Genomic DNA, 21975 nt, shown 5'->3' with positions numbered 1-21975 from the left:
CAGAGGTCCCGATCAATGCAAATATCGGGCACTAACCTTGTCCTTTCTTGGGAAATGGAACCACGAGTCTTAGACCGGCACGGAGCCCACTGTTCGGTATTGGTGGTGCCTGACCGACGTCTAGGCCTTCATCGACTAAGGGGGGCCCAATTGATAAAAATGGCTGTCTGACTGGCATTTGAGGGCCTGGTGCTACAGGTCGAGCTGCTAATACAACCTCCGGGCAGTCCTTTGGGCCCCCTCGAAGACTGTCCCTGGATGACCCGGGGTCGTAATAGTCGATCACGAGGGCCCTTCGGACACCTCGTGGGCCCCTCAAACACTACCACTGGCCGAATCGGGGCCAATTACTAACACGAGTCCCCCTGTTAGGCGTTTTGGGCAAATAACTAACACATGGGCCACCTCATTGACTCCGGGGCATCGGCCAATGCAAATCGCAGACCCGACCCTGCTATTGCTTGGGAAATGGCTCTCAGGCCAGAACGACACGGAACCGACTTTTTGGTACTGGTGGTGCTTAACCGATATAAAAGCCCTCGCCGACTCAGGGGAATTAAAGCAAAGGACCCTTTGACAGGCATTTGAGAGACCGGCCCTCTGAGCCGGGTCTCCAACATCGGATCAGCCTTTTGGGATCTTCGGGTCCTCAAATCAGGCCCTGCTTGTCTTTGCCGAGAAGCCTAAAGGGTCCCTCGAGACCTATGGGTGGTTGCGCGTGCCTCCTGTACCCTTTTCCTGTCTGCCTGCGCCACTGTAATCGGCATACACGGTTGCAATAGCTTGCATCAAATCACAAAATTTGGAATTAATGTTTCAAATTAGTAACATATAGTTGTTAAATTATGCAAAATGACAGTTATTGCGCACATCATACATTTCTGGTGTACAGACGAAGTCCCTTGGCGAAGTGCCCGCCCTTCCTGCCAGGGTGAAAGGCAGGCCTCTGTTCTATGGCCTTGGGCAGGCGACGCCACATAGCCTCAGTAGCTAGGTGCGTCGTAAAGCCCCAATTACACACACACTGACACACCCTTGACGAAGTCGCAGGGGTACGCGAAACAGGATGACCAGCACTTCTGTTCTATGGCATTGATTAGCACCCTGCTTGCGCGCGAGCGTGAAAGCAGGGGAGTGTCCGGTCGGGGCGCCGACGTGGATGTTGATTGGTGATGTGTACGGCTCACTCAGGTGAGCTCGTACCTAATTGTGCATATTACCAGGAAAATAGAAATCCATTTTTGGAAACCATTCAGTGAAATCGTTTATCCCTCCTGGTAAATGGGACAACGGCTTGGGCCTCGACCATTGATGGAAAGATGTGGTGAAAGGTTTGATCCCCTCTTGGAACATTTTTTCTGGATGTGGGATAGAGAACATTTCTAAGGTTAATTTGGTACAGCTGTGATAGCTTCCTTTGTGACTTAATGAATAAGTATACATACTCCAAGTGAAGGCTGTTTTGTATATTTTGTATTTCAGATTGTTTTCTCTGATGGACATTTTGACAAAAGAAGACTCATGGCCCATTTACCATTGGGATGGGGATCTGTGCATTTTGTGATACTTCCTTTAAACTCTCTCTAGCCCTTCCAAGTGTCATTATGTACTTCCCAACCACTGTTCAACTTTTGGCTTGAGGTAACAAGCTGGCCAGCCTGAAAAATATGGCAGGTCTTGATGGAATTTGGATAGATTATAGGTGATGTTTGATATATATTTATATATATATATACATTATTAAAAAGTGGTATTTAGAAGAACTTTTGGGCATGAATTTCTTAACAGAACCTGAATGGCCCAAATATGGTGAGGAATGCTTTAGGATGTCATGCTAAAATGTGTTGCGACCTTTTGAGTCATCCTCAGTCCTAAAAGAGGTAAGAATTGTACTGCCCAACACATCTTGCTGCTGTCACCATTGTTTGTAGAGCAGCAGATTAAAGTATAGCAATTTTATACTTGGTGTAAAAGGGGAAATATATGTTATTTCAGACAGGTACCAAATGTATATGCTGTAATGATTAAGTATGATGCATGTAGGTATCAAATAAGATTAAGCACTCAGCTGCCAGATATGTGAGCTGAGCAAACCATGCCACATTCTTCTACTCCCCACATGCAGGGATGCCAGAATTAGATAACATATTGATATAAACAGCCTTCTTTTTTGTTCAGGCTCGACATGAACTTAAGTGTATCCTGGTGGTGTTAAAAGATAACTCCATTTTTACTTGAGTGTAACAAAGATCAAAAAAGATACTGGATGAAGCAGCTTATCAGAATCTGGAAGGTGGCAGGTCAGGTACTTGTAGACCTCTTGTGAATTGATCTGCTGTAAGGGCACATGCTGGAAAAGGCTTTGTTAAAGCTGTTGAACATATCAAGAGTATCACTTAATATCTTTTGCATGGTAAAGGAGGGAAGCAGGATTCAGCTTTAACAAGTTTGAACTCAAAATTACCAACACCTATACTCACTTTGAGTTGCCATGTGTCCCACAAGCTTTGGGTCAATGACAACACACTATGTCACATGATAACACTCCATTTGTGATGTCACTGACATTGTTACTCCCCAGACACCAGAAATAGTGTTAAGTTTGCTTCAGCATGGACTAAGGAACATTCTGGTATTTTGTATTGATGTCCTTGGGCTTAGAATGCATGTTGAGCAGAAAGGTTTGCTTTTACCTGGGACTCTCCAGCATGATCAAGTCTGTGGTCCAGCCAATAATTTTGCATCCAGCCTGTTTCCTAGATCATTCTCAGAGGGCATTGTTTGTGTTGTACAGTGCTCTTCCAAGGATTTCCTGTGCTTTATTGATTTTCTTGTTGCTTGCCAACTGGCTGACATGCAGGTGTTCAGTCCAATCAGGTGGCTCCAATGGGCCAGCTTACCAAGATGATACCAGCTGAGAAATATGCCAGAAATAAGTGTTGCACTTTTTCAAGCTTGAAAATATGTTTTGTCTCATCAGCATTTGCCCATTGTGTCATATACTTGAAGACCACCCCTGAAAACTGTTGGACCCTCCATTAATCTCAGAGGGTCCAAGCCATGCACCTTCGTCCTGATCCAACAACACCAAATTCAGGAGCAGCTTAAGCCTCCAATTTGAGACTTAATTGCTTTTAGATCTGAGGCTTGTGGGATCAGCAGGCTGGCTTTTCACTGGTCTGTTCGTCCCTCCAGCTCGGAGGCATAGCATCAAACACTGCGACCGATGTGCGGCATGTGGAATCACGTCCTGGAAACCACGCATCTGTAGATTTTTCTATTGGCTATCAGCTGGTAACTGACCACGGCGTTCAAGCTGACGTGGGGACGGCCGTGCCACGGCATTGCATTGCACTTGAAAGTCGTTTGGCAATAATCATCTATCGTACATAATTGTTCTGCTGAGGTGGGGTCAGAGTCGTGGCGAGAAGCTGCGCTGGAAAATGGCTGACCAGAAGGCCATCCCTGGAAAACCTTCGGTCAAATTCATTCCTGAATAGGCAAATGTAACTGAATTCATTACTAACGATGTGACTCGAAGACCGTCATGGACAAAAATCATCATTTCGTATAATCATTTCCACCATTATGCATCTTTTCATCATCATTCATTTTCGACCAGAGTTGAGTTGGATTTTGATCAAACCACCGTTCACGAGAATCTCACTTTTCAGATTTTGATACCTATGGAAGCAACACACTGTGATGCTGCCAAGACACTCATAGTTCTTGGATCAGGTGAGACCATCCCCAAGCCTTTTCTACAGATTGGTGCTGTGTTGTTGGTTAGTCTTGTAACGTCTCGTGTTGCTAATACTCTGGATAGACGATAATTGTATTTGAATTGCATTGATGTTGAAGATTTAGAGACCCTCAAATATCAGTCCTGTTGACAAGTAATGGACACATTCACATTCCAGCATCGTAACATCAACAACTTATTGTGAGACTGCTGCATGACCTACAGCAGTCGATGCGCCCTACTCCCCCCCCCCCCCCCCCCCCGCCTTACCGTGAGGTTGCAACTTTGTGTCTTTTACATATATCTTAGAATCACGTTTCCAATCAAGGTGGTTCTAACTTCTGAAAAGTCCAGAATTCCACAGCATATTACTTAGCATAACAAGCATGGTTTGGCTGTGTCCCCTAACAAGTGGTTTATTTTGTGTACAATAACAGATCCGGAACCAACAGCTTGCCCACAACCCACGTGCTGGTGTGCTTCAGCCTGCGTTCGCCGCTACCGCATCCTTTCATGCCGTCGTAGCGAGCCGCTCTTAGTTGCAGACGCGACATGCGGCCGCTGCCGCCATGACGCGCCGCTGTGATAAACGTGGCCCGTCACTCAGCGCCAGGAGAGCGGCGTTGCTGGCGCGCCGACCATGGAGTCGCTGCGCCGCGCCGCGCCGCCCGAGCTGGCGCCGCTCTGCGAGGCGGCCGCGCTGCGCCAGCTGCGCGAGCTGCCGGCTGCTGGCGACGGGGCGCGCTGCTGGCTGGACCGCCGGCTGCCGGCCGCGCTGCGCCAGCGCCTGCTGGACCGCGCGCTGGCCGATGCCACGCTGCCTGAGCCGGCGCTGGCGCGCCTGCTGACAGCGCTGGCCGCGCCCGGCCTGACGCGCTTCGCGCTGGCCGAGCCGCTGCTGGCCCCGTGCGTGCGCGAGCGCTGCTACACGTTGCTGGCCGCGTCGGCTGGCTCGCTGCGCGAGCTGCGCTTCCCGTTCGACTCGCCCAGCCAGGCGGTCCGCGGCGAGGCGGAGGCGCTGGCCGGCCTGCTGGGCCGGCTGGGCGCGCTGTGCTGGCTCTCGCTGCCTGGCGCCGCTACGGACGCGCTGCTGGAGGCGGTGGGCGCCGGCTGCCCGCGCCTGGAGCGGCTGGACGTGGCCGGCGCGGCCGGCGTCTCCAGCCGCGGCCTGCTGCGCCTGCTGGTACCAGAGCCGCACCGGCACCGGCTGATGCGCCGCTGCCTGGCCAGTGAACTGATGCTGCCGGCCGAGCTGCGCCGCTGCCGGCCGGCCGCCTGCGCCGCCACGCTGCGCCAGGTGCGCTTGCGCGGCTCGCGCGCCTCCTGCTGCGGCCTGGTGCTGCTGCTCGTGCTCTGCCCGCGGCTGGAGCGGCTCGATCACGAGCTGACGCCGCTCGCCGCGCGGGCGCTGCGCGCCATCGAGCCGGACGCTGCGCTGGCGCTACGTGACGTCTGCCTGTCCGGCGAGGCGGCCACCGAGCCGTGCCTCGCTTCGCTTCTGGCGGCGTGTCCGGCGCTGGAGGCGGTCTCCTGCGGACAGCTGAGCGTCGTCCAGCCGCTGGTCGGCCTGGCGCGCTCTGCCGTCCGCTCTCTGACGCTGTGGAAGCTCTCGCTGAATGCCTTCGAGCTTGGCCGTCTCCTGACCGAGCTGGGTCAGCTCACCGAGCTCGAGATCTCGTTCTGCGAGTCGGTGCCGCTCGACCTGGACGGCCTGCTGGCGCGCTGCGGTCGCCTGGAGCGGCTGGAGCTGACCGAGTGCCGCGTGGCCGCCGACCGGCCCGCCGGGCCGGAGCCGGCGCCGGCCACGTTGCTACGCAGCCTGCGCCTGCAGACGGCCGCCCACCGGCAGCCGCGCGCGCTGCTCGCCGCCGCGCCCGTGCTGGCCGTGGTCCGCCGCTCGCCGCAGCTGCGCCGCATGCACCTGGGCGTGCTTGACCAGCTGCGGGACGCTGAGCTGGAGCCGCTCGTGCCGGACGGCTGCGAGGTGCTGGCGTTGTCCGGCGGTGGCGTGACGTCGGACGCGCTCTGGGCGCTGATTGGCCGCCGGCCGCAGCTGCGCGAGCTGACGCTCGTCGCGCAGGACTGGCAGCAGTACAACGAGCTGGACGAGGTGCGCGAGCGCGCGCGGCTGGAGAACCTGGCGCTGCGGGTGACGGTGACGGGCCGCGTCCGGCCTCGCCGCCGCTCCGAGGCCGACGCTGTCTGAAAGGTGGCCGGCGCTACGGTGGGCCGGCTCCGCACGCCAGGGAGCTGACTCCGGTGGTCGGAGCGGACCAGACGATTGTCAAGACAGGCCTGCGTGAGGGATGATTCTTTGGGCTAGTGGGGTGACGCCACTGGAAGTGGCTGACGTGGTCGGAAGCTGACAGTCACGGAAGAGATCTGACGACATGTGAGAGGTCTCGACCGAAGCCAGCGCAAAAGCCACCTTGCGCGCGGTAAGGTAACGTCACTGACGTGCGGTTGATGGATGGTCATTCTCCTTGACCATGCAGTTGATCATTCAGCATGCAGACATGAATTCAGCACATCTTTATCATCTTGTGTATTGCACTAGTGTAATCGCGATTTCCGCTCTTGTTCAGTTTGTCTGGCGTTATCATTGCCTGATACTTTGCTGCATCAAGGCATTGTACTGCTTGCAGTAGTGTAATGTATCTTACGACGATTTATCCACGCTATCAGCAATCGGACAAGGACGCCAGCTTGCAGAAAGTTTCTGCATCTTTCTCACTGAGGCTCCCGTGCCCGATTGAAATCAGTTCAGAGAAGCCCGTCCTGTCGACCGTGCTCTGACTTGGGCTCTGCCTCCCCTCCTGACAGCTCTCGGCCCCGCCCGCAGGAGGTCATGCCGCCGCGGCACGAGCCGGCCTCGCTGTACCAGCTGAGCCTGTCCGAGGCCGTGCTCTGGCTCTGGGCCGCCGCTGACGCCGCGTGGGCGGCGGCGCTGCGCCCCGGCGCTGCTGCTGCCGCCGCCGACGAGTTGGAGCTGGTGCTGCGCTCGCCGGCGCTGCTGGCGCTGCGCGACTGGCTCTGCTCGCGGCTGTCTGGCTGCGCGGCGCAGGCGCTGCTGGACGAGGCGCTGCGCGACGGCCTGCTACCGGCGCGCGTCCGTGCCACGGCCATGGCCGTGCTGCTGGCGCCGGGCGTGACGCGGCTGGCCAGCGACACGCTGCCGGAGCGGCAGCACGCGGCTCTGCTGGCGGCGCTGGCTGTCGGCGGCGGCGCGCTGCAGCAGCTCGACCTGCGCGGCGCTTGGCTGGCCGACGCGGAGCTGGCGCGGCTCGGAGAGCTGCTGCCCGGCCTGCCGCGGCTCGAGCAGCTGCTGGTGCCGCACGTGGCGTCCGACGCGCTGCTGCGCCAGCTGGCCGGCTGCTGCCCGCGCCTCCGGTTGCTGGACGTGTCGATGACGCAGCGCGTGACGGGCGCCGGCGCCGAGGCGCTGCTGGCCGGCGGCGCGCACCGCCGGCTGGCGGTCGTCCGGCTCGGCTGTCCGGGCCTGCGCGGCATGGACCCGGCCGCCGGCGTGGCGCTGCTCGCCGGCCTGCCGGCGCTCGTCTGCCTCGGCGAGAACGAGCACGGCGCCGAGTGCGTGCTGGCGGCGCGCTGTCGCGGCCGCCTCACCGCCTGCCGCCTCACCTACCTGCACGCCGCCGCCACCGACGCTGCCCAGTTCGACGAGCTGGCGGCCGCCTGCCCGCATCTGCGCGGCCTCTACCTGGACGGGGCGCACGACGCCGTGCTGCCGCTGCTGCGGCGTCTGGCGGCGCTGCAGAAACTCAAGCTGCGGCGGGCGCCGGCGGCGGCGCTGCTGGCGGCGCTGCCGGCGCTGGGCGCCCGGCTGTGCTGGCTGGAGCTGCTGCTGCCCCGCGGGCCGCTCGATCTGGCGGAGCTGGCGCGCCTGACACCGCGCCTGCAGCGCCTGGAGCTGCTGCAAGCGGAGCTGACCTGCCGGCCGACCGAGGGCCGGCCGCCGGACGCCTGGCCGCAGCTGCAGGAGGCGCGGCTCCTGATGACCACCGCTCCAGCCGCCGCCTGGGAGCTCCTGCTTAGCGCCGACCGGCTGCAGATACTCACCGTCGACGGCGCCGACCAGCTGTCGGACGCGCAGCTGGTGCGGCTGCTGGCGGCCGGCCGCTGCCGGCAGCTGCGGCAACTGTGGCTCGGCTGGGCGCCGCAGCTGCACCTGCGCGGCGTGCGCGCCCTGCTGGACGACTGTCCGCAGCTGCGCAGTCTGGGCAATGCGGACGGCGTGGCGGTGGGCGCGGACGTCTGGCAGCAGCTGGAGATCGAGGCGCGGCTGACCAACTCCGACATCGTCTTCACGTCATCGTGACCCGCGCCGCTCGCCTCCCCCGGCGCTCTAGCGCCCTCCGTGCCGACGCGCCGCCGTCTTGGCTCGCTCCGCCGCATAGCAGCGCGTGGGCTGCGTCGTCGGCGACCAGCTGCCTGCCTTCCGCGGTGCGGTCGGCCCAGCGACAGGGATCAACGTCGCAATGAAGTGGCCACTGCCGCGGCTGTCTCACCGGGGATTTCGTCGATCGCATCATTGCTGACGGACAGTGGCGAATCCTGCTGTGTCCCCGCTGTTGAGGCTTCTCTCCGGCCGCGACGTTTACATCGGGTCTTCGGCACAGCGTACATCGGCATCGGACGCGACGTCCGAGGCGCACGCTTCCTTTCGCTACAACGCATTTTGAATTTCTTCCGTGAACTTTCCCCTCCTTCGTGTCGCGGGGCGCGACCCTGGCGTTTGTTTGTCTGTTCACCCTTTCCACTTCCCTTGTCCCAACTCCAGCTCCCCTCCCGATGCATCTCCAACCCGCACTTGCCCTCCCGCCCTCGCCGCCGCCGCCGCCGCCTCTCGCCCTCCGTCACGCGCCCGCTGCTTGCAGGCGGACACACGGCCGAGATGGTGGCGCTGGTGTCGGCGCTGGACCCGGCCCGGTTCCGGCCGCGTCTCTACGTGGCCGCCGCCGGCGACCCGCTGAGCGGCGAGCGGGCGCTGCGCGCGGACGGCGGCCCGCCGGCGGAGGCGACCGTGCGCACGGTGCCGCGCAGCCGCCGCGTCGGCCAGGGCTGGCTGAGCAGCGTGCTGACGTCACTGGTCGCCCTGGTCGCCGCCGTCCGGCTGGTGTTCGTCGAGAGGCCGCGCGTGGTGAGAAACGGGGCTGGTTGAGAGGTGGGCGGAGACTGGGAGTGTTGCGTTGCTCGGGGCCGAGGGCTCGCAGCACTATCTGATTTGTCGGCGTGCTGGGCCTTACCATTCCGTTCCGAATGACTCAGTTAGTCAGGGTGGCCGGCCTCCGGTTCACCTACCCGTAACAGGGTGAGTCCCAGTCGCGTTATGCGCTCGCAATTGGTTCCTGAATGGCATGCCATGCGGCTGGTGGCAGCGCCTGCACTAAAGGCCAGAGAGCAGGGCATACCGCGCGGAGCGTTACGGCATGTCACGCTTTCGCCGCAAAATTCTGCTGTTGCCCCAGCATCTCGCGATCGGATTGGGGGGTCAAGGCCCGCGCAGCAAGCACTGCTTAGTGTGAGTGCTAATTGCAGAAGTTTATCCAATCAAAATGAATTGGCTAGACCCGAAAAAGAGTTAATGGCCTATCTGAAAGAAGGACGGCAGTGTTGTTCTCGTTCGGCCAGTGTCCTCAACGCTAGGGACGTGTGATGGGCAAGGGTCCAACGTTGTGCTTGTGTGTATTATCAGAGACCGCTCATGGTTGCCAGACGCCTGCACGCGCTATCCGTGGTGTTCTGCGCGTGAGGGTCTGCGCGTATCCGTGGTATTCCGCGCGGTCTGTCTGTCTGTCTGCGCTCCGCCTCGGCGGACGACCCGTGACCAGGTGCTGTCCCGCTCCCAGGTGCTGGTGAACGGTCCGGGCACGTGTGTCCCCGTCTGCCTGGCTGCTCTGCTCATGAAGGTGAGAACCGGCGACACCAGAGCCTGCGCTGGCGCCTGACTCAAGCCGTTGTCCAGGCAGGCCGAGCGACGTGATTTAGTCTAGTTTTCAAGCGATTTTTTGCGGGAGGTGCGTAGGCCGCGTTGGTTCACGAGCGAGATGTCAGTATCGGTACATTGTCATGAGGCGGAGCTCAGTGCTCATGATTGGTTTTTTATAGTTATTTTTCCTGATATCACGGCTGTAGTCTGGCTGAAAACCGTACTCCCATTGTGGCGCAACGGTGTGCACCTGCTGTTTTGGTTTGTGAGTTGTGAAGTGCCGCGATTCTGCTGCCTGTGGGGTCCTGGGATAACGCGCGTGTAGCCCGGCCGAATCCACGCGCTGACGAGTCTGTCATATATACCTGTGAAATATCATTGGTACGCAAGGTGGTCACTAAGTCGCCACGATTCCCGGTAAGCTCGCCGCCACATCACACTAGTTGCCCTCGGGCGGCAGGGGACGCGTAAGCCCACCGCGCTCATTGAGGCCCCGTCTCCGTTTCAGGTGGTGCTCCTGGCGTCCGGTCTACACAGTGTTCGTGGAGAGCGTGTGCCGCGTGCGCTCTCTGTCCCTCAGCGGACAGATCCTGTACCGCCTGGCCGATGACGTCATCGTCCAGTGGCCCGAAGCTGCGTGACCGCTACCCGCGCGCCCTCTACATGGGCCGGCTTGTGTGACGTCACCGTTCGGACGCGGCCGTGGCGCGCCGTTTTGGCCTTCTGCTGCATGCAGACTTCACCAATTATGCTTCGCGGAATGCGGTATTGCCGGTAGCAAGGAATGGGCTGTGTGGGATGTGACCCTGTGATATTGCGCTCATGTGACATCAGGGACTGTTGTCCGCAATGCTTTGCCGCCTATAGGGACGTAGTTTCACGAAGCGCGTTGGGGGGGGAGGGGGGGGGGGGCTGGACAATAAAAAATGGCCCAACCTCCTCCAAAATATGCCCACAAACAGGTTTCTCCACAGATTTGGTCCACTTTCCTCCCAAAGATGGGGCAGGGGCTGAAGCCCCCCCCCCCCCCTCGAACTAAAAAGCAAGCTACACCCCTGGCTGCCTATGCCCTGGTGTCCTGAATTGATGTCTGCTGTCGGTGGCTGGCTGGCCAGATGATTATCATTTTGGATGCTGTTTGGGAATTAGTTACTCTGCTTTGTCCATCGATCGAGTGCCTGGGTACCGGTCTTAGCCTTTTTCTGGTGGCTGCATAACAGTAATTGAGTGGTACGTGTCCAACAGTTCCATCGTGCTATTCGCTGTGACCGTCGCTCAGATGATTCATGACAGTGGTTTTGGCTGTGTGAAAAACTGCTAAGCGTTTGGAGCGCTTTGCAGGAGTCGCCCAGAGGTCTGGAAGATATAGGCATGGATACATCGTAAGCGGTCTGCAGGGAAGGCGTTTGTATCACGAGATAGCGCAATTAGTGGTTCGGCATGAGTCCCCTTCCCATCTTGCCGTGGTCATGTGCTCCGCGTCAAGGCTCAGGTTGTTGGTGGGAGCGCCAGAATAAAAGATGACGGCGCCAGCTTGGGTTGCGCTGTTTTATTCGTAACTCATTCACACCAGCGTGCGGCGATTAATTAGCTATCTAGTGTTTTCTTGTTATTGCTATGTGTGTTAATAAACTGTATGTGTCTCATTGCTTTTGTTTCATTGGTAACGACAACGGCAGAAACCCAAAACTGAGAATGTGTGAGGTGAATAACAATCCGATAAGATGTCACCAACTATGGAGGAAACACGCATGATAGAAAGTGGAAAGTGGGGCCCAACTGCTGGCCACACCAAATCTACGAGCGCTGCACCGCTTTTATGGGCCGATTTGCTCCCCCTGGAGCCCGGCGTCCACCAATGGTAAGCTCCCTTAGGTTTTTACCTGGCTCATCTGGAAGAGCAGGATGAGAGTGCGGGATCCAACGGGTCGGGATTAAGTGGGCTCAACAGTTCCATCGCTGACTCGCGTGTGTCAACATGGGTGTGACCATTGGCCTGCGGGGCGTGTGTGGGGGGGGGGGGATGTCCCACTAATGTTCGCCGAATTATATTTTGTCCACTCTGACTTTCCAGTACAATGCTAAGTTTAAAAAAATTTACATTCAGGTCGTCGTTTTTAGCTCGTTCTGTCTCCCGCATCCCGCTTGCACCCATACAAAGTTAAATTTGTTGCCTTTTTCAGAGACGTGGTTACACGCGAGACGGGGTTAAGTGCTTGTCAATGAGATTCAAACCATTGTCATGCGCTCTTGTTTCATTTTGAGTCATTGTTTAGAAAATCAATGTAACTGATCTAACACAAGCTGTGAATGGTGCATTGGAAAGCTTATGACATTAAAACTACGCGCACTTTTGCATGATGCGGAAAGGCTTTCATGATTTGCCTGCCGCGATTGCTCCATACGAAATGTGAAAAACGTCAGAACACGCCGCTGCCTGCTGTTTCGCGCCACGTTTGCCAACGGCGTGGGGTTGTATGTGGGGCTGTTCCTGTATTTATTGCTGAAACATGCTTGAATTAGCTTGATTAAGGTAAGCGTGAATGTTTTCAGTAAACGTTTTGTGACACTGTTTATGGATTTCGATTGTATTTTCATTAGCAATCGAGAAATGGATTGGTCTTCTCGTTTGCGTCGCTGGCGGCGCGACGCGATCAGTCGAGAAGGTGCGAATCTTCCGTTTTTTAATGATACCCGGTATTTTTTATCTTGCAACTCTGCTTTCGGCCCCCGGTTTTTATCTCGCAACTTTGCTTTGAGCCTTCTGTATTATCTCAAGTTTGTTTGCTTCCAAAGTTTGCGGAGCTGAGGCTAATCCCAAGCGATCATCGCGTTGTGTTTGGGCTCTGGCTGGCAAATATTCTCTGTCCCCCATATTGAAGATGACACCAGTGTTCAGGTTGGTTGCGAACTACATTTGCTTAGTGAGTGACCAATGAAAGTAAGGAGACAGACATTAAAGTGTCAGTTGCATTGCACACTCATCATCATCATTTACTGTTGTGCATCAAATGAGTTGCTGCGGGGGGGGGTTCAGTAGTATAAAATTGTACAACATATTCCTAAATGCTCCAGTAAGTATGTTTTCCCCGGGTTTGACCCACTTTTTTCTTTAGGTTGGGCTGGACCCCCCCCCCCCCCATCATAATAGGAAGCTGCCCCTGCAAACTGTGGTTAAGTAACCTGTCAGTGCCTGATGGCTCAAATTGATCCTGTATAGAAATGGAAGCAGTGTTACATGCCTCTTGATATCTAGATTTATTGGTTAATGCATATGGTGCTTATTTGCTCATTAAAAAAAAATGTAATGGGATTGGTATCCAGTGCATTATAATAGCATCACATATTGAGCTGTGTCATTACATGTTCACAGGCCATTGCACAGCATCTATTTCACAGGCTAATGTGAACTAAAGCTGCTGGGCAGTGCATATCTTAATCAAAGGCACAAGATGTTTGCATTTGGCTTGTACTCCACTGATGTCCATAGGAGGACAGCAAGCTAGTATTGTCTGTGCTTATGGAATGTGAGAATACACCTGTTTTTTAGTCCTCTCTGTATAGTGTTTTTGGATTGTTTTAACTTGCTAACAGTTGTGTAAGTAATAAAATTATAATTTTTAAGGTTATTTTACAGAGTTCTGTTTTATGAACTCTGAGTAACAGATTGGATTTTCAGAATACAAACTGACAGTCACAAGCACTTTGAATATGTAGCAATTCACAGCTTTTGTTATATTCAGTTAGTTGTGCTAAATGCATAAAAACTTCAAGGACCAGACCTTGATTGGGGCAAAGTCGCCTTCCTATTTATACAGGCATTTCAAGTTCACAGTGATGGCTGGGAGATGAGGAGGGAGGGCAAATAAATGGCTAGATCAGGTCTTGAGAGGTAGAAGTTTTGTCATTTAATGTCATTTAAGTGGCTTGTATTTCAGTTCACTCCATTTCAGTGTTGTGCAGTTTCATCCTCAAAGACTTTCAGACTTTTCATGAGCCTTAGGACAATGGTAAAAAGTAGTACATTGTGCATGTTTTGCAAGCATAACCATTATAGTTTACACACCATAAAGCCCAAGTCATTACCATCATCATGCATGTGTGCATTATGTATTGAAACTTATTAAGCATCAAAAAGCGGATAATTTAGGGGTGCCGGTAGTGTAGTTGTTGACAGGTCTGTGTTAACCACTGTGTATGTGGGAAACCAGAGATACAGGGTTTGATTCCCTGTGGTGCCCACCCTTCCTGCCAGGGTGAGAGGCAGGCGACACCATATAGCCTCAGCAGCTGAGTGCATTGTAAAGCCCCAATGACACACACACACACACACAAAAATGGGATTATTTGCACTGTGTGTACATAGATTAAGTATGCAATGTGGAGAAATACTGATAATCCTTAAAAAACACAAAATAAGATGGTCAGCTGGTTGGCTGGCCATAAACACAGACTCACTTAAATGTGATGGAAAGAAAATTTTTTGCCATGTTTTCAGTGCTCAGCCTTGATTCAGGGGTCTTATTTTGCATTGTACCCTGTGATCAAGGTTAGCATGACCAGAACATTTGCATGAATGCATGAATGAATGTTGCTGTTGCATATGCCATTTTATATGTGTTGTAGTTGTCAGAATATCCTGAACTGAACAAGGTGAACTGAATAATGTAGTATGATCAGTGAGTCTGCTGCCCCACCAAGTTATACTCAACTTACAACATTTTTGCCTGATCAGCCTGGCTGGCTCAGCCGGCATGTCTTCTCACATGGTCACCATATATGAAATCATCACACATATTAAAGCAATAATGAGTGTTACCCATGAAAAGTTGTGCTGCATAATATCGTGAGAGTTGAAAACAAGCTGTTCATTGGATTATGATTGTCTGAAGCTTGGCAGTGTGAACAAAAATATAACCCCTCTGATCATTAAAGGACAGTCATCTGATCACCAAAGGATGCATCAAATTTGTTAGCTGGCGAAGGCCATGTGTCCCGGATCGAATTTGTGCCCAGATCTGGCCTGGCTGGCGTCGCTGTGACACGCGACCACACCTTGACAGAGGAAAGAACGGACAGTCGTATTTCGTATGTAGAATCGTAAAAGCGGTTAAATGTGGGGTAGTGTGTGCAGCTGGCTATGGGCTCCCAAGCGCATGCCACAGGTTCGCGTGTTTCAGGACGTTTTTGAGGAGTGATGTCTGTTCTCGGCCACCGGAGCAGATTAAGACGGGACGCCTCTGCGTGCCGTTCGCCGGTATGCCGGCTGCAACCCGTTAATAGGCGCTCGGGTGGCTGGTGGAAGACCTTCTGGGGATCAGATCGGCGCCTCCCCCATCCGAGCGTGTGTCAAGTCACTTGACGATGTCCTGCCCATGGATGCGTCAGCGATCGGCCACGACGCGATCACTGTCACCTTTGTTGAAGCCGACTCCGAATGGCGTGCGCCGTAGTCGTAATTGAAAGACTGGACCTGAACATGCGCGTAGAATTGTAGTTGTGACCAGTGTCTGCCCAGACAGTCCGTTTTTTTTTTTTGCTTTTTTTTGTTGATAATTTGGCTGCTTACCAGAAGCATAAATCGGTTAAGGCAAGAGCCTTCCCACCACTACATGTGACACTCGTGGGACCAAGCGGAGCCTGGTACTACATGGTGCTACTCTCATGGGTGTTACGGCGGAATCCAGTACGCAGCTGATGACAGTATTGCAGGTGTTCTGGATTCGTTGAGGCAAAATTATTCACAAGGGATCGGGCACTTGTTGACAAAAGTAGTTGCAATCCACATCACCGCGTGGCCGAAGTCTTTGTTTTGCCCGGATTAAGCATGTTAATATCCTGCCTTATTTCTTAAAGACGATCCCTGTTGTGTATGCCGCTAGTAACAACAAACTATTCTCAGATCTGCGGCGTCCCTTTCCCGACCCCTACTCTGTTAGCCCACGTTAACATCCCTTTGTCCCGACTATCATCATCACCCGATTGTTCCTTAGGTGTCCGTTGTTTATGTCGCGATTCGTCATACATAATGACCGGCACAAAAGACGACGTGCGTTCCGAGTGATGTGTATGAAGTTTAAATGAGATAGCAATTGTGCTCCTAGCAGCAGCGTGGAACAGAAGCACGTCTTTGGAAGCCACCGCAACTGCTGTAAGCACGAGCGGTACCGCAGGCGGAGCGCCTCCTTTATGAACTATGAGGGAATTTTTCATCGTGGGCGGTCCGGCCAGGCCGTCACTCTGTATAATCCTGGGAACACTCGCGACACAGACACACGAGCGTGTCCTGCAAAGGCTGCCTGGAGGCTCATGCAGCTGTTAACAAATCCGCGATTTTATATTGTGTGTGCATCTGTAGCATACGTGAATTGTTAGGCATTTGCAATGCGAGTTGCTGGACCGGGCGGATTTTGCCCGCCACATGGGGTTATCACCGCCCCCATTCGTCTGTCCTGGAAAGCGTGCATTCTTTAAGGTTGAGAAAGGCTAAAAATAAAAAGCACTGGTGTGAACCGGGCCCGCCTTTCCGCTCCCAGCGGCGCAGTGACTTGGGATGAACCGATTCATACGGAAGTGAAAACGGACGATTACATTCGCAGCAGAGTGGGCCGATGGTGACGGTCGTGATGGCCGACGTTGACGGCCACACGGTCTCTCGCTGTGAGCAATAACCTACCCGTTTGGGATGTTTTTAGTAGTGACTAGGTTGTATCCGCCAGAGAAGATGAAGATGTAAGGCCAACAGCATGGTGTAGATGTATGCTCCCGTTACATCTAAATCGTCTCCGAACTATCCGACCTACACAGGCGTCAGCTGATCAGCCGGAACACGTTCTTCGTGTTTTGTTTGTTTTTTAATGACCGATCTGTGATATAAGATGCTGCAACCTACTCATTTACTGTCATTGTGACGTGCGTCATCCTCCCAAAATATGTGCGTTTTTTACAGTACTTTGGTCACAATCGCGAAACTGCGAATCGTTAGGCATAGTCGGTTTAATTCATTAAAATTGCGAAAGAATGTGTAAAAAATATGCTCCACGAAGGGGAGCTTCCCGGCGCATTGTTTTAAACCATCGGTCGTGCTTCATGAGGCTCAACGACGCGCTCGCTGCTGGGGCTACATGGCGCCGTCTACCGGAAGGGAGGGCGCCTCGGGGAACCGGACCCCGTACCTCTGGCTCCCGAGACGCTCAGGTTAACCACTACACTGTCGGTGTTCTAGAGCTATTGTTAAGGGTTGTCAAAGGCGTCTAGCTTCATTTGGATGATTCTGGCATCCTCTTGGTGATTACAATATATAGTGTTGAGTGCTGACACGAATCACCTACCTGTTAATTACCCTTACTTAAAGGGCGCAAAATGACCAGTGCAGTCGATGCGCCCGAAAACACCAATAAACAAAACAAAATTACCCTTACTTATCACATCGCCGTTACAATATCGCGCGAAGCGTCTCACTGTTGTGCATTGGGGAATAAATTGCGCGACAAGGATGGCTTGTAGTGCTCCGAAAATGTCAATGTAAACGGTCATCGTTGCGCTTGTAAACGGAAATGTCACGTTTAGCCTCAGTTGTGCTTAGTTTTTCTAACTTACTTGGCACGTTTCCATTTGATTCCCCGCCTCGCAAGCACATCATGCTTGGACCATTTATCTGTCGCGGTACTTACGAAGGTTATGTGTAAGCCTTTCCCCACGAATATTTTTTTTCGAAAACGTTGAATACTACTTTCAGGGCGTGCTACTAGAAGGCGGAATCAACTGAAGACCATATGGCGGACATCATGGACCTGCCCAACGGCAATGGCGCCGGGGACGAGAACCACGACAGCGGACATAGCGACGCCCAACGGTGACACGATGAACTCAAAGTTGTCAGACAGCCCGCCGTCGCCGTCAGCATCGCGTACGACCATCACCGAGAGTATGGAGCAGCTAGGGCCGCTGGTGACGGGACCCGGCTCCAAGAAGGACAAGGGCCTCATGTCCAACTTGCTCGGCATCGGCTTGCCGAAGCTGTCGCGTGATCAGCAGGACGCGGTCAACAAGGCCAAGAAGTTCGCCATGGAGCAGAGCATCAAGATGGTGCTGATGAAGCAGACAATCGCGCACCAGCAGCTGCAGGCCAAGTCGCTGCAGCGGCACCAGGCGCTGGTGCTGATGTGCCGCGTCTACGTCGGCTCCATCAGCTTCGAGCTGCGCGAGGACACGGTGCGCCAGGCGTTCGTGCCGTTCGGCCCGATCAAGTCGATCGACCTCTCGTGGGACCCGGTCACGCAGAAGCACAAGGGCTTCGCGTTTGTCGAGTACGAGATGCCGGAGGCGGCGCAGCTGGCGCTGGACCAGATGAACGGCGTCATCATCGGCGGCCGCAACATCAAGGTGGGCCGTCCCAGCAACATGCCGCAGGCGCAGGCCGTCATCGATCAGATCCAGGAGGAGGCCAAGAGCTACAACCGCATCTACGTGGCGTCCGTGCACCAGGACCTGACCGACCAGGACATCCGCAGCGTGTTCGAGGCATTCGGTCGCATCGTGACGTGTAGCCTGGCCGACATCGGCGGCGGCGGCCGTCACAAGGGCTACGGCTTCATCGAGTACGACACGCCGCAGGCGGCCATGGACGCCATCGCCTCGATGAACCTGTTCGACCTGGGCGGCCAGTACCTGCGCGTCGGACGCTGCAACACGCCGCCGAACGCGCTCGAGATCCTGATGGGGGCGCTGCCGCCGACCACCGGCGCGCAGATCATGCCGACCGCCTCGTCGCTGGCCGTCGCCTCGGCCTCGGCGCGCATCCAGTCGATGGAGGCGGCGCAGCACCAGGCGTCCATGCTCAGCCGCGGCTTCAGCACGCCGCTCAACGCGCTGCCGATCGGCGTGGCAGGCGCCGCGCCGCCGGCGCCGCCGCCGCCGCCCCTGATGGGCACGCCGGTTATGCCGCCGCCGCTGATGGGCACGCCCGTGCTGCCGCCGCCGCCGGTGATCACGGCGCCGCTGCAGCTGGGCGGGGGCGGCGGCGGCGGCGGTGGGGGCGGGCCGGCGGCCGCGCTGCCGCCGCCGGCCGTGCTGACGGCGCCGCTGCAGCTGGGCGGCTCGGTGGCGACGGTGCCGCCGCCCGGCGTCGTGGTGCCGCGGCTGGGCGCCGGCGGCGCCATCCAGGTACCGCCGCCGGTGCTGCCGGCGGCGCGCGACGACGAGAGCCGCCGCCACCAGGAGGAGCTGCAGAAGAAGCTGATGGACGACTCGGAGCCGCAGACGCTGCAGCAGCAGGAGGACATGTCGATCAAGGGCCACTCCGGCCGCCACCTGGTGATGCAGAGACTGATGCGGCCGCACGAGAGCCGCGTGGTCGTGCTGCGCAACATGGTCGGCCCCGAGGACGTGGACGACATGCTGCAGGACGAGATCAGCGACGAGTGCAACCGCTTCGGTCAGGTGCAGCGCGTCGTCATCTACCACGAGGCGCAAGGCGACCACGACGGCGCCGAAGTGGTGGTCAAGATTTTCGTCGAGTTCGCCGAGGCGCAGGAGGCGGAAGCGGCGCGCTCGGCGCTGAACGGACGCTACTTCGGCGGCCGCCTGGTCAAGGCCGAGCCGTACGACATGAGCCTGTACGAGCACGAAGATCTCTCCGGGTAGCCGGCCCCGGCCGAGGTGCGTGAATGTCGAGTGTGAGCGAGAGGGACCGTTCTTGTATAAGGGCGCGCGCGCGCTCGAAGACGGCGCGAACGGGGCGGCGCCGGCGCTCTCTGCTGCCGGCGGCTAACGTGTCTGGCGGAGGAGGTTTCAGGCGGCGGCGGCCGGTCTGCGCGACTGCCTGACGCTGCGATGTCTCCAGGGCGGATGGCACGACCTGCCTCGTCGGAGTCGCCCTGGAGGCGATCACATCGCCGCGCCGCGTCGAACGGACGCGACCGGGCGTCCGCCGGCCAGGTGAGCAGCATCGCCCGGCGCTCGACCGGCGGCGAGCGCCGTCAGCGGTGCCACCGCCTGCCCCCGCCCCTCCCCGCTTCCGCTCCTCCCTGGGGCTCGTCGCCTCTCCGGTGCTCCTCACGGGGTCGGCCCCCGCCCGCACTCTCTCTCTCCCCCCGTTTGTGTCCGTTCGCGGTGCGCCGTGAGGGTCGTGTCATAGCGGCGCCTGGCGCTGTCATGCGATGTTGTGAGCTCCGGTGTCGGGCCGCCGGCCGGTGCTCCCCTGTGTCGTCGCTGGCCGGCGTCCTTGCCGCCCAACCGACTGTGACGCCCGCCTAACGCGCCCCGCCCTGTCTTTTTACTGTTCGCAGAACTCTGTCCCGCACACGTACAGAGAGTGGCTGTGGTCAGCCGGCGCTCGCCGGAGGGGCCGCCGCGCCGGCGCGCCTCCGCCGCCCCCGTGTGTCCCGCCCCGCCCTGTCCCGCCGTGTCCGCCCGCCGACGCCCCGCCCCCCTCCGGCCCCTCAGGCGTCGGCGGCGCGCGCACGCGTATCATGTCAGGCGTGGGCCCGGCGGCAGCGAGTATAATCGCTCCTCTGTTTCAGTCCTGTCTCGGTATGATCGTTTCATGTGGCTCCCGGGCCGGGCTGCGGACGTCGGCGGACGACGGCGGCGGCGGCGCGGCCGATAGGCGGCGCTAGCGGCGAGCGCCTGCGCCGAACACGCGCGCACGTCGACACGAGACCTCCTCCAGCCTCAGGGCCTCGCCGTGCGAGGTACGCAGTGCGCAGGCGAAGTGGGAGACAACGCCCGTTGATCGACTCGGCTGAGTGATTTGATCAGCGCCGTTCAGATGAGTCCCTCGCATTCGTGAGGCGCAGTGGTCGCCTGGCCAGACAGTATTGTCTGCGATTGAAGGGGATTTCCGCGTGCAGTTGCAGACGTAATGTGAAGTAACGTGCTAACCAGCCATTGCCTTTTGCAGGCACGGTGTGAGAAGCGGGCCCATCATCTTCATCAAGCCGCCGGCAGCAGAGAGCAACGCCGGGAACGTCCAGGGTGCATGTGATCGCAGTGTACAAGTTCAGTGGTGAAGTGGTCCAGTGTGAATCCGCGCGGTGCGTTGAGCACGTTTTATCACCCAGCGCTGGACGCCCCCTCCCCCTCCCCCCTCACGTGTTTTTAACTGGGTTGGACGGACGCCGACGCCATCTATGAATTGCCGCCCCGGTCCGTCTCCGCGCGTCCCCGACCACGTCTGCCTCCGATTTGCGCGCGCCCGTTGAACCGAGTCAACGCACCCAATCCGCGCTGTGTTATTTTTTGTGTGTGCCAGTCGCCGCGCGCGCGCGCGCACCTGCATTCCGCTCCGCCCATGGCGCGTGCGGACCTGTGACCGCGGCCGCACGGCGCCAGCGGTCAGTCGGCGATTCTGGTGCGCCTCAGGCGCCGCCGGTCCCGCGTCGGCCGGCGCAGACGTCGGCTGCGCGAGCCGGTGGCGGCGGCGCCGCGCGTCTGCGCACGGCGGCGTGCGCGAGACGCGGCGCCGGTGCTCGTGTGGCGCGCATCCGTGGCTGGGAAGGCGCGCCCGGCGGAGGCGGCCTGCTGGCAATCGCTTGAGAGCTCGAGCCGTAATTGAAATACATCTTGTGTAGTTTGCTGGGTGCGTGTGTGTGCTGTGGAGGCGGTCTGAAGGGAGTCAGCCACTGGGTGTGAGGGATGCTGCGGGCCTGCGCGCGAAGGTTCGCGTGTGCTGCCGATGACAGCCTACTGGGTTCTGAGTATGGCCTGTCATCGGTATCGCCGAGGTGTCTGTCATTGGCACGCTGAACGACGATCCATTCGAGACTTTCGCCACGTCGGTCGGGACGGGCTTCACTGCTTTCATTTGAACACCCGGCGCTCGTAAGAAGTGAGCTTAACTCGGAGGTCACTGTTCATAAGGATAATTAGAATAAGCTGATATAGCGACATTTTAGAAGCAAAATGGTTGTGAATAAAGACTTTCAATAGCCTTTAGTCACCACTGACGGCGACAGTCGCTGGTATGTGCCTGGCCCCCGCAGCTCGCGTTCGTCCCCCCCCCCCCCCGCGCGCCGCTTGCGCCTGGACCGCCCCGAAGCCCGGGGCGTAGGCGCTCGCATGTCGTCGAGGTCAGCGGCCCCGCCAGCCGGGTTCAGTTGCCAAGGCGCCCGGCCAAAGCGCGCCGACCTTGCCCTGATTTGCCCTGCAGCTCGAGCTCCGGCGCGGTCCGACTGCGCCCGGCCGGTCGCTCAGTCGAGCAGAGTTGTTCGCGAGCATGGCTGGCAACGCCAGGAAAACGTACGGTTAGGGGCGATGGCTCACATTGAGCGCGGTGGCGCCCATG

At 57.2% G+C, this 21975-nt stretch overlaps 2 protein-coding genes across 3 annotated transcripts; both read left to right on the top strand.

The window, feature by feature from the left end:
* The first annotated feature begins 975 nt into the window (after positions 1 to 975).
* Positions 976 to 11333, top strand: Alg14 (ALG14, UDP-N-acetylglucosaminyltransferase subunit). Of its 2 annotated transcripts, none has more exons than XM_037222176.1 (5): positions 976 to 1191; positions 3675 to 3738; positions 8638 to 8900; positions 9610 to 9669; positions 10198 to 11333. In XM_037222176.1, exons 2-5 carry the CDS (start codon positions 3687 to 3689, stop codon positions 10297 to 10299), a joined length of 477 nt encoding a protein of 158 aa, XP_037078071.1. In that variant the 5' UTR covers positions 976 to 1191; positions 3675 to 3686; the 3' UTR covers positions 10300 to 11333. The 2 variants fall into 2 exon arrangements, with proteins under 2 accessions (XP_037078071.1, XP_037078072.1); XM_037222177.1 differs by having other exon boundaries at positions 989 to 1052.
* An 802-nt stretch (positions 11334 to 12135) lies between these two features.
* On the top strand, positions 12136 to 21206 carry hfp (Poly(U)-binding-splicing factor hfp). The gene is made up of 5 exons (XM_037221825.1): positions 12136 to 12222; positions 17428 to 18758; positions 18894 to 19628; positions 20213 to 20383; positions 20593 to 21206. Exons 2-3 carry the CDS (start codon positions 17496 to 17498, stop codon positions 19332 to 19334), a joined length of 1704 nt encoding a protein of 567 aa, XP_037077720.1. The 5' UTR covers positions 12136 to 12222; positions 17428 to 17495; the 3' UTR covers positions 19335 to 19628; positions 20213 to 20383; positions 20593 to 21206.
* The last annotated feature ends 769 nt before the right edge of the window (positions 21207 to 21975 follow it).

This window comes from Pollicipes pollicipes, unplaced genomic scaffold (genome assembly GCF_011947565.3).
Source record: "Pollicipes pollicipes isolate AB1234 unplaced genomic scaffold, Ppol_2.1 Scaffold_4740;HRSCAF=5597_pilon_pilon_pilon, whole genome shotgun sequence".
Classification (NCBI taxonomy): Eukaryota; Metazoa; Arthropoda; class Thecostraca; order Pollicipedomorpha; family Pollicipedidae; genus Pollicipes; species Pollicipes pollicipes.
This window is presented reverse-complemented; position numbering and strand designations above follow the sequence as displayed.

What these genes read in the sequence shown, in the direction of transcription:
- Alg14 (XM_037222176.1), top strand. Translation starts at nt 3,687, where the DNA reads ATGGAAGCAACACACTGTGATGCTGCCAAGACACTCATAGTTCTTGGA. An exon ending in TCGTCGAGAGGCCGCGCGTG is followed by an intron (nt 8,901 to 9,609) that starts GTGAGAAACGGG and finishes TCCCGCTCCCAG; the next exon opens with GTGCTGGTGAACGGTCCGGG. An exon ending in TGGCTGCTCTGCTCATGAAG is followed by an intron (nt 9,670 to 10,197) that starts GTGAGAACCGGC and finishes TCTCCGTTTCAG; the next exon opens with GTGGTGCTCCTGGCGTCCGG.
- hfp (XM_037221825.1), top strand. Translation starts at nt 17,496, where the DNA reads ATGGCGCCGGGGACGAGAACCACGACAGCGGACATAGCGACGCCCAAC. An exon ending in CCGCGCTGCCGCCGCCGGCC is followed by an intron (nt 18,759 to 18,893) that starts GTGCTGACGGCG and finishes CGCGACGACGAG; the next exon opens with AGCCGCCGCCACCAGGAGGA.